The sequence below is a fragment of the Tigriopus californicus genome, chromosome 10 (genome assembly GCF_007210705.1).
Source record: "Tigriopus californicus strain San Diego chromosome 10, Tcal_SD_v2.1, whole genome shotgun sequence".
In the NCBI taxonomy this organism is placed as follows: domain Eukaryota; kingdom Metazoa; phylum Arthropoda; class Copepoda; order Harpacticoida; family Harpacticidae; genus Tigriopus; species Tigriopus californicus.
In genome coordinates this window covers 1,887,208-1,899,231 of record NC_081449.1, presented here as the reverse complement: position 1 = coordinate 1,899,231, position 12,024 = coordinate 1,887,208, and the positions used below count along the sequence as shown (strand labels likewise).

Sequence of the window (12,024 nt, the reverse complement as noted above, 5' to 3'; positions counted from 1 at the left end):
GGCGGCTCCTACTCCTCCACCTCTAGCACTTCTTACTCTTGCCTCCCCAAGTCGACACAATGCACTCGGACATGAAACTGGTCGATTGCATGGTTCAGATTTGCCCTCAATCCACTTACTCTCCTCCTCTCTAGTTTTCCACCCCCAGGGAGTAGGAAACCCTCGTAAAAGAAATAGCTATTCAAACTGTCTGGATGGATATATCGCACGTTTCAGTCCAGAGATAGCATCACGATGCTAACTCTGTACAAGTCGATTGTCCAGACACATCTTGAATATGCCTCTCCTATTTGGGCTCCAATGAGTTCAGCAGGTTTGCAAAAAGTCGAACAAGTCCAAAGATGTTTCACTAGAAACATCACAGGATTGAGAGAGCTCTCGTATTGGGAGAGACTACAAAAGTTGGGACTGCACAGTGTTCAGAGAAGGTACGAAAGGTTTCTCATACTGTACGTCTTCAAAAGCTTTTATGAGCTTTGCCCCAACCCAGGATTTAGGGTCAATTCTAGTGACCGTAGAGGCCTAATGTGGGTTTTGAGAGCCCCTTCAAGCCCTCGAGAATCCAGGCTAGTTCGAACAATGAAGTCCACATCTCTTCTTTCTCGGGCTCCTTCATTGTTTAATTTGCTTCTCTCTATTGTTCGTAGGGAAGACGTAGGCCTTGTTGATCCGGTTGCAACCTTCAAGTTAGACTTGGACCAATTTTTAGATAGCATTGCAGATCAACCCACTAGCTCGGTCTGCCGACTCAAATTCGTTGGTAGACCAAATATCATATAAAGATTGAAAGGTAATAAATAGACGAATTACAACCTTTCATTTCAATGGTACTGGGGATTACGTTCCCTGTGGCGGTTACTAAAGCCCGTGAAAATCCAAACTAAAATAAATAAATAACAAAGCATCTGCTAAGTAGAAGTTAATGAAATTTTAGGTCAATATATAACTAATAGTGTGTTTAATACTGATTGACTACGTTTTTGACAATGATGCATTCTAATGTGCTTTAAGTGATTGAACACACTTATATGAGCTACTTTTAAACATGTGTATTTCACAAAAGTTGTTCCTTTCGTCTCTTTGACAAAGAAAAATACATCTAGAAGTCTTGGCATTTGAGCAATCTTTTAACCAGAAAATATAACCACCGTGTACCGCTATTGTGCGTCTTTAAATTTTCATGTTCGTCGATATATTCTTAAGAATAAAGCAAAAACAAATAAAATACCTAGACTGTGCATTCAACAAATCTTTTCTTTGCATTCCACGATTTCTATTGCAAGGTATAAAACCACGTTGCGAATAAAATAATGTTACTTAGATAACAAACTATGCACGTCAAGCATAGTGCTGTACCACGAACTTCTAAAAATATTGGCTGTGAACGAGCTCCCGCCAAACCGGCCTACACTTGGTCATGCAAGTGAAATAACGGCAGTTGTAATGGTTAGGACCTATATTAACAAAAATATTTGTGCACAGAAAATACATTTATTTGGTAGTTAGTTTATTCTTATGTTACCCCCAGCCTTTATTTCGTGGTTGCTTTTGTTGAAGATGTTTGGGTAAGTGCAGGTAACGTGTTTGCTAATTGGCGCGACATTCACTTGTTGAGTTGTCGCATTGTATCAATAACTATGACCATGTCTCCTGAGTTCCCTAAGCGTAGGTTAGGGCTCAAATTTGCCCAAGATCGTCTATTCAACCAGATCTTGTGGTCGAATGAAGTGCTTTTTTGGAATAAAGTGGACGGTTTAGGAGATATGACTTTTTTCATTCGCAGTCCACATCTCTTGAGGTCCGTTGTTGTACATAGATAAATACTCGTACTGTAGACAACAATTGATTTCGTGGATGACTAATTAAAGATGAGTTAATATCGACGGCTATCACAGGAACGCAATAAGATTGTTCACAAAAATCGATATCAAATGCTATCATTTTTGGCATATTTGAAGATTGAGATCCTGTTTCTAGCGAGCGAGAGATAATTTGTAGATAACCCTTCCGTTCAAATCATTCATCAGAGCTAATAAAGAGATAATGAAGTAAATAAACTCTGGAGTTTTGCGTATATTGTGTCTATCTTGATATACGCCGTTGACTTGTATTTGCAAATCGATCATTTGTCACCATGTTTGACAAGGGCTCTCAAAGCATATAAAGTGGCATGTTACAATGTGATTTTTACAGAGCATCATGTGTCTTCTTGGATCGCATTCTTAGTTCATTATGAAACAAAACATAACACAACTTTACCAGGGCTTAGTACGCTTCTATCTGTAAATCAGTAACCTCTCAAAGGAATGTGTGGCTACGATAAAACATGTTTAAACCACAAGCATAATCTAGGAAGGGAGGAGGACCTTGCCTACTGCTTGAAAAGAAATAATTTTAGACCACACTTCCGAGGCCTTTCTTACGGCGGTCCAAACCCCATGTGGGATAATCGGGCCAGGTTTCGGATTCATATAGTTTCTCGTATTCCTCTTCATAGTCGTCGTTCAAGGACTCGGGCTGGGTTCGTTTTCCGAAGCGTTTCCGGAATTGATTGTCATCCGTCTCCATGTTGTTCAAGAGCGTGAAAGCATCACGGAGTTTCGATTCCAACTCATCGAGTTCCCGATTACTAATTGGTGAGGACCGCTTACCCCGTTTCTTTTGGCCAAACGCTGTGAGTAGATCGTCGACCTCTTGGTTCAATTTGGAAAACCTCAAACCATTAGCCGAGGATCTCTTTCCTTTGACGGATTTCCATCCGGGTCCATTCAGAAGATTTAAGGTCTCACTTAAATTGGACTCGAGGTCATTAAGACGTTCCTCCTTTGAGGACCGTTTGTCGGCACGACGGATTGGATTGTTCGGATTGCTCGGATTGTTCAGCATCCCATAGGCTTCATGAAGAGAATTTTCCAGTCCAGTGAAACTATCAGGTCTCAATGAAGCTCGTTTCGAATTGAAAAGGTTCAGAGCGTCATTCAAATCGGAGGACAATTGATTGAAATGCTCATTTCGGCTACTCCGTTTCCCATAATTGACGTAGGGATTGTCCAAAATGTTATGGCTCAAGCCAAGGCTGTAGTCTTTTTTAGACGGCTCCTGTCGACGTCGGCGTTGCCGGGCATTGGCCTCGGCTCGTTCAAAATCACGCAACCTAATCTTACCAAAGACACGCTTTTCATCGCGTGGTTTGATGACTGAAAAGGCTTGGCGCAATCCCCTCTCCAAGTCATTGAATCGGTTCTGGTGGAGTGAGTTCTTCTTCATCCTTGTGGACCAGAGTCGTTTGCTGAACTCGGGATCTTGCATCAAGGAGTTGATGTTTACACTTTCGCCTTGTTCGGCGTTTTTGCGCATCCTCACCATGTTCTTGGTGTCAGCCTTTCTCATTCTGATCCCGGTGGGAGCTCGTTTCATCTCATTGAAGGATTGTCCGGCCCTTTTCCGCATCTCGTTCATGGGGCTTCCGGATCTCTTGAAGAACCGGTTGAATAAGTCGAAACGGAGATTGGACAGCCCTAAGTTGGAAGCGGTCTCTTTCTTGGATCTTAGTCCTCTTCGGCGTCTTGTCTCCTGGTCTTGCATTCTTTCACGGTAGATAGCGACCATTTTAGGGTTGAATCCCATTCGTTTATTGTATCTCGTATTGGCTCCAAGGAAGCGTTTGGGTCTGTAATTGGCACCAAGGAAGCGCTTGGATTGGATAATATCTTGACATTCTCGGGGTTGGATAGGCAAAGGATCCTCAATATCCATGATCTTCATGTTTTTCCAGGAGTTTCCGGGTAGTGGAAGGCCATTCCCGCCTTGGCATTGCATTTCAATTGGAGCCTTGGAATAAAAGTTTTCCAAGTCCAGCGAACGCCTTGGGGTCCATTCAATTGTGTGATAGTTCTCGGAGACGTTCTTGAAGGCCGACGTCGGCTGATCTTCGACTCTACAAAATGAACAAGAACATTAATGATGAAAGTGTATACGTGGTTGTGGAACCCTCTCTCGATGTTACTCACTCGTTCAGGTAGCGAAAATAATCTTCCAAAGCTGTTCTGTCCACCGAACTTTTGCAGATCTCTAATTCAATTTTTGGATAGTAATGGATGTAGTTTAAGCACATCTCATCTCGGAATCCATAGCCACCCAAAGTGGCATTGGTCCGGGTCATGGTGTTGTGCCAGCACCGGTTGATAAGCCCGTCACCCTGGAAATATCATTGTACCCGTTAAGCATAACTTTTAATAGATTATATAACAAACATGTCCCATACCGGCAAGACCTGCACAGGATCGTGAAGGGCCCTAATTTCTTGGAAATGGGTGGAATAATGGTTGTCTCGGTTCAAATCGGGGAGTTGATGACCGTCCCGAACGTGCAAAGTGGCAACCCTGACCCCGGTACCGTGAGTGTGTAACTGAGATCCAAACACAGTGATTCCTTGGTCTGGGAAACCCTGAAAAAATATGATGCAAAAGATGGAAGAAAATGTTAACATATAAAAGATTGGGCAAAGTTATGATCTTACTCACCTCCGCTGTACAAGAGGGTAAGCAATGACCACTCAGGGGAAATTCGGTCATTTGAGGAGGAATGGCCATCCGATCGGTGTAGATCAAACCCAATTCCATGATCCCGGCATCGTAAGCTCGAAGTTGATCGGTCACATGAAGTCGCATACCGGATTGATCTTGGTGACCAGCTTCCATATTTTCATTATTGTAATGAACTTCCAACATCACATACGGGTTGAAGTCGGGGCCGCCAATGGCAAGGCCTGCATTCTGTAAAGTTCAGCGAAACGGGTTCGAAATAATATTTGTACTTAGGTGTCAGAGTCGGTCATCTCTTTGCCATCTGGGATAGTTGGCAACGAATTAATCTTTTAAAAACTCGTTTTTTTCCAAAGGCAAAAAGGGTGGCATTGTTTTAACTTGAAATGCTTGAAGCTTTTCTAGACACTCAAAATGAGCTTTACCTCTGGGTAGGTGAATGGTCCAGCTCCAATCGCCCAAGCGGCCAAGACCTTTTTGCACTTTTGCAGTTGTGGAGGGGCATCGTCAGCTCCACAAGGTCCTTGCCAAAGAGGAAACTCCTCATCAGGCGGGGCGTCGCAATGGAACACTTCCATGTGATGCAGAATATGCTCGTTGCCAGCGGTCTTTATCGGCTCATACTTAAAAGCGTAGTTAAATCGGGATTAGTAGGTTGGTCATCATTCACCACTAAGGCAGATAAAACGTAAAAATGCAATAAAATATAAGTGCAACATTTAAGCCATTTTCCTTCCCAGGAAATAATTTGAGCTTTTTATTTTTTTCGTCATGTATTTAGCGCCATATTAAACTTTGGAAGGCCCAAGATGCACCCCAATTAGCTGTAGTAGGTGGTCGTCTTGGGGACAAAACTTCCAAAAGTGACTTCCTTTCATATTCAATATCCCCAAAAGAATGGATGGCTACTCGCCACCCTCAATGTGGCCACCAAGTGACTAATTTTGACATTCAAAGGCTACAAGAGAAATATTTGTCAAATGTTTTGCCAGAGCACCCTGCCCTCAAGGCTTTGAAGCAAGTGGCTCCTACAATTTATTACCACCCTACAGACTTTTCGAAGTGGCAGGAAAACCACCACAGTTTCAGATTTAAAGCTGGACCGTGGTCTCAGTTAGAGCTCAAGGGAGAGAAACGACACTTCAACCAAACCTGTTAAGACTTTGTTTTGAACACATTTCAGAAGTCAGCAGCAAGGTGCCGGGCCAATCCACTTATTTTGCATTGTTTGGTTTAAACTGAAATAGTCACACAAGGAATAATGCCCTGAATTGGGAATCTTAGTTTCAGAATCAAAGAACTAAGGGAATCCAAAGTCAAATCCTCATTACAGATGGAGTGACTGAAAATGATCATTGCCCTTTCTATATTAAGAGCTTTAATCTTAGTTCTGTGATAAGCAATTTAAACCAACCATCATATAATGTGTGGTTTATTTATGTACGTCTTTTCGGAGTTTCACATAGGATGGTTTGGCATAAGTTGTGATTGCCATAAGTATATACACATGGCGTACACATATTATTGTCGTCGGCTGTCAACAATGTACGTATACCCCAGAAAACTGCAGAAATTTAAGTATTTAGTTATGCTTAATGTTTTGTTTTCATCCGCTCTTATCATCAACAAAGTATTAATGTGGGAAGCAACACTTACTTGAACAACATGATGTTTTTGAATTAATTCTGGGGGAAGACGGTGCATTGAGCACCAATAAGTCGTGTCATCTGACGGGATCTCAATTTCGTGAAAGAAATCGAGACTTTGTTCATCCATTGGTAGTGGGGGAACATCGGGTACCTTCAGTAATCGAGTCCTGATCATGCCTATTAAGATGCAAAAAAATTCCAACGCAATTAGCTCAAACCCAATCTTCACAACCTAGGCATGGTGTGCTCAAATTTACCATTGGGAACAGAATCGAGTGTGATTCCCTTGATGGATTCGATGGGGCCTCGATCCAAGGCCCAAATGACATGAGTTGTTCCATCCTAGTAGGCCAATCAAAATGAAGATGCAATTTTATGCCAGATTACTTAAGACAAAGCTGCAAACGAGTATAGGATCTTCAGTCAAAGTAAGCTGAGTAAATTTGCCTTTAATATGCCGCCATTCTAGCATTTGTCATCTTTTGTCGTTCGCCATATTCCTGGCCAAGATGACAACCTTCTGATTTATTCAAATAAGTTCAATTCCAAAAATGGATCCAAAACCAAACGACTTTCAAGCGAATCAGACTAACATGTTGTTGGACCCATGAATAGTGCTTTGGCTGAAAGATACATTGGTATTCAGTAAGATGACATGAAAAGCCTGCATACCTCAATGATATAATCCTGAGGGTCGCATGTATCGAAGCTCCGGGAGAAACCATAAATCAAACCGTCGTCAAAAAGCTTGTGGTTGAAGTCCAGGCAGTTCTGATCATGATCCAAATGGACCTGAGTGAGTTCGTCCACATTTACATCCTGAAAGCCAATGCAATTACACTTTAGGCACTCGTTTGAAAGACAGCATAGAAAAAAGGGCTTACGTGCATGGACAAATCGCCATTCCAGTCCATCATGGTCAAACAAAGGTCGGCCTTGGGTAATTCACCGTGATCAGAAAATCCAATGGCGATCCAATCTGAGGGAAGATAAGGTATTTCATTGTCCTACATTTTATTCAATCCCGCTGAAGGGGAAAGACAACGATCATCATTTTAGGAACCAAACTTTGAGGTGCATTGGGTTGATTCTAAACCGAAATATGAAACATCAATGTGTATTTTGAATGAGTTAAGAAGTGCTTGGGTAAATCAAGTGAGTTGAATTGAGATTGACAAAAAAGGTGCCAAACTCGGGCAGATCGCCAAATTTGTAAAGCGTATATGCTTTTAGAACTAGAAATAATCATTAAACATAGAAAAACAAGGTAGAAGATGATTCACAAGCCTTTGTCATGCAAGAGCTATATCTATTATATCAGTTTGAAATACACGTAAATGAACACTTCAAACCTTAACCAAAAAGAACTTTCACTACTACCCTTATAAAAAATAAATGGGGAAAATTTGATTTTGTACTGGCTTCAGTGATATGTCGTCAAATTCTTTTGCCCAAATTCAATGACTCAAGACAATGTATTCCATTCCCATGTCCAAACCCAAAATCTTTTTATATCAATACAAACTTACCACTTTCGGATCCACCTTGATCAAAAGCATGTTCAACCTCGAAATGAACCGTCCTTCCTTCGTAATCGACTTGCCAATTCAAAGTCAAAGATGTCGTGAGAGTCTCCGAGAAAATGGGAGCGTAGCCTTGATCCAAAAACTCGAATTGATGAGTGAGTATGGGCAGGGCCATAAGGTAAAATGGGACGATGTTCCATGTTGAATGTATCATTTTGGGTGGTACGAAGACAGTTGAAGATTTTGCGCACTCAAGTGTTCTCTTAATTGGGATTGAAGTGATAGAAGTGATAAAATGAACAGGTTGGTTAGGCAGAGGCGTTTTTCTCTCTGGCCTTTCTGCTTGGAATCCGAGTCATCGCCATAATCATCGCTATTCCTATTAGAAGCACGAAAGAAACTCAAAAGCCAACTGTCCACAATGGGGAGCATCCTCAAGCCTCTTATAGCCATGACCTCTTGTCATTCATTCAGATTTGGGCACTCCTGTGGATCATGTGCCCTAAAAAAGTAAAGCGTTCCATTAGGTTTGGAACACATCTAGGAAAGACCGTTCATTCGGACTTTGAATAACTTGATGATGTGATTGCAGTGTATAAAATCGTATGTTAAAAGTATTTTACATGTCCAAAGATTTCTGGAGAGTGTGACCATGTGTGGTCAGAGCCCCCCCAAAAAGGTCTTTAAGCAGGGCCGCAAAGCTTGTTGAGAATTTTTCATGGAATTTTGGTTGGACAAAGGGGGAATCATTCAGGGCAAAAGGCCCTCAAGAACGAAGAAGAATGGAACATGGAGCAATAAGCTAATTTCAAACCTAACGTGGATAATGCAAGTCCCTTCAAAAATAGGACAGAGGCTGGCCCAACAATATTCTTGTCTTTTTGCCTTTGAAGGTGAAATACGTCATATACGATTTGACGAGAATGAATGCCATTCATTTTGATCCTCATTAAAAACTTTCTAATTGATTTCACTCATAAGTGGGTTTGTCTACAACAGATCAAAGTTAGCGAATTATAGGTTGTTTATTTGTTTCCATGTGGATCAGGATAATGGGTTCCACCACTTTTCGGCTGGAAACGAGTGCCTATATTGAACAAATGCACAATCAGAAAGTCGAAATAGGCCACCAACAAGTGGATGAGTTCTTGTGGAACACCATCGCTAAGAAGGAAGTCCCAAGCGGTATATGTAGACTGTGTATACGTAAATAACTCGGCTAAGGTTGTGATGAACAACCTTAGTAGTAGAAAATGAGTTATGACTGAGGCAGTCAAAGAAAGAACAAGTTGTTAAACGAAAGAATGTCATTGACAAAGTTTTGTCAATCGTGGTTCAGATAGAAGAGCACAATCAACTGCAGGAGAATGCGTTTATTGTTGAACCTCTTCAAAAATCCTTGATTGATATTCCTCAAAACTTGAAGAACTTAATGTTGTAGCAATCTGAATACAACATGATACATGATGCAACCTTTTAGAAACGCTCAGACTCTATTGCTATCAATTTCATTTTTTTGTCTTTACTTGAGTGAACTCAAAAGGTTGTGTCGATCATGGGCCTCGCTGAATACTTTTAATCGAGTCTTTATTAGTTTATTTTTATTTTTTGGGGATTGAAGTTTCATTTTTATTACAACTCTTAGTCAAGCCATTGCTTAGAAGTCAGACTTGTGTCAGTTACATTCATAAAGGTAATTAATTGGAGTTACAAATACATTCGTTTCAGATGTAGTTAATTACAATTACAATCGCTGTCATATTGTTATTGAATTATGTTCAATACTTGTTTCAAAATACCTCTTCAGAAAAAAGGATTTGGCTTACCTTTACTCTACATTCACCATCGATTTTACTTTCCGTGCTTTTCAGCAAATGAAGCTCAGTTATGTGGCAATTAATTTGGCCTGAGCAAGTTAAACGGCCTTTCATATTGAAATTCAAGAGCCAAGCACATTAAAATTATGTTTTCAGATCAATGTTCCTTGATTATTACTCTTTGAAGATATTTCAGTAACGATAGTGTCACAGGAATGACCTTCTTTGCATTTTAATGAACACCGCTCTTGTAATCCGCTAATCATATAATGGTCAGGGGCAGAGATATTTAGCAACACTATAAGGGTCTGCCCGTAGACGACCATACAATGTCATCATTATATGATCTCTGACTCTGTCCCATGAGCGAAAAGTCGGAAGAGTATTGCAGTCCAGGGAGGAAAGTTCAAGCAAATGAATAAAGCAATGAGCAAGATGAAATGAAGAAACGTCAACATCAAGCATAAATCCCGGGGTTGTTAAACAGTTCACAATTTTTAGCTTTACGTACGGAAATGTAGTTGTAATTTGTGATTGAAATGTTTCAATAACATCCCTTTAGATTTGATTAACTACAATAAAGAACAATTACGTAATTGTAATTACAATTACAAGACAGGTCTGGCAGAAGTATATATGAAAATGTGTAATAGTCGGATTGTGCACATTATACACATATGGTTAAATATGAGAAAAACCCAATTATCAAAGCAAAAAGAAATGGTTGATTAGAATTTGATATCGCTGTGAGTATGACTAAAATTTGTTCAGTGCAGATGACAAAAGTGAAAGGGGAAAAGCAGACAGAACATAAAAAAGGAAATAAGAGCAAATTGATGGAATTTTTGGTTATTGCAAAGTAGGAGGTGGTCCAGTTTGAAACAGTCCCTTGTCAGTTCCTGTTGAAGATGGAATCCGGCTGGAAGCCTGACAAAGCTGCGTGACCGCCAATATTCCGAAGATATGTCGGACCAAGGACAATAGGTTGTTGACAAGTTCTTGACCGGAAAGGACAACTTGTGCCTGGACATCAAATCCGGAATGGTCACGTTCCCAACACTATTGGACACCGATCTTGCCAGTTAATTTTCGCTATGGAAACGCCTCCATAAACCATTGTCGTTTTGGGGCGTAAAAAGGTGTCTTTTTAGGAAATCTGACGAATGTGACATTAGTTAATTTGAGGGCGGATTGGGCGGAGTTAGCAAGCCACAAGTCTAAAGCAGAGTAAAATTGGGGTAATGTACTGTAGGTCCTGAAGAGTTGACGGTCCATTGGAAGACGGTGATTCGTGATGGGGAGTGTTTAAATCCTATTCTGGCCTTGGCCATTGTAGATTTGAGGTGACTAGTGAAAGATAGTTTGGCGGAGAAGGTGAAACAGACGCAATTGCAATTATTGTGTATATGGAAGAAGGTGGGCGGCCGACGTTTTATACAGAAATACCATGGCCTTCGTCCTCATGGTATTGACATGAAGGCTGTTCTCTCGGCAATAACCGTGAAGTTTAATGATGTTTTTTTGCCATTGCAGTGCAAGATCCGCCAGGAGAGCCTGGTCGTCTGCGTATCGAAGATATTGAATAAAAGATTAGTTGATGCAGGAGCCTTGGTGGATTAGATTTTTGGGCAGGTCGGATATATAGGTACAAGCTGAAAATGATTGGCGTTGGTGGATCCCCTACTGAAGGTCATTGGAGCTAAAGTAAATGGGATGGGGTCTCATCGCAAGTAATGACAAAAAAATAATTCGCTGCAGTGCGACTTATTAATTACATAAGATAATGAATATATCCGTCACAGATTCGATCCATATATCCATAGCTTCAATGAATTAGCAGGCATGTCAATCAATCTTTGAGCGTTTTAGAGTACCTAAAAGCCAAATCAAGACTGCATTACACAAAAATATGTATACACCTCATCATCCTTGACATCTACTCGTGGTGTGTATCATTGGTTTTGAGGCCAAATGCATTCTGATTTGGTGATTAATCTTGGGTTGTTGCACACAAGTCTTGGGTTTGTGATCATAGTCAACAATTTGCATTAAATTCTAAGATCGACCTAGCTTCAAATTTCATTAAGAAAATGAGACAAACAGGTTTGAGCTCACCTCCCAAACAGCCCTCGTATGTATTGACAGCCACTTGTGAGATGGATCAAGAAACTTTGTTCCTGTGTCTGGTGTACGCGTACGTACATAGTGGATATTGATAAAAATGGGGCTTGTGACCGATTCCTTATCTTTGGATACTCGCTCAAAGTGACGGCGGCATGTTAATTCCTTTGTCCCTACATGAAGGGATCCGTCATAAGTAAGCTAAGGGATGCCAAATATGACTTGTCGTCATGATTTTTGCCCAAACCCTAGTCACATATGGATAACCCACCTGGCCAAATATTAGGGCGAAACTTGGACCTGGGGTGCAATCTTATCGTTTTCCTGGTTTGCGGCCTCTTAAAGTACAATGTACTAAATGAACAAG

General features: G+C 40.8%; 1 protein-coding gene across 1 annotated transcript; it reads right to left on the bottom strand.

Annotated features, from left to right (window-relative positions):
* Positions 1-2,058: 2,058 nt before the first annotated feature.
* LOC131888776 (dopamine beta-hydroxylase-like) lies at positions 2,059-8,135 on the bottom strand. The gene is made up of 10 exons (XM_059237706.1): positions 7,723-8,135; positions 7,078-7,172; positions 6,866-7,012; positions 6,451-6,535; positions 6,201-6,370; positions 4,970-5,167; positions 4,524-4,775; positions 4,265-4,447; positions 4,011-4,198; positions 2,059-3,937 (listed from the first exon to the last, which is right to left on the bottom strand). Exons 1-10 carry the CDS (start codon positions 7,931-7,933, stop codon positions 2,395-2,397), a joined length of 3,072 nt encoding a protein of 1,023 aa, XP_059093689.1. The 5' UTR covers positions 7,934-8,135; the 3' UTR covers positions 2,059-2,394.
* Positions 8,136-12,024: the final 3,889 nt, after the last annotated feature.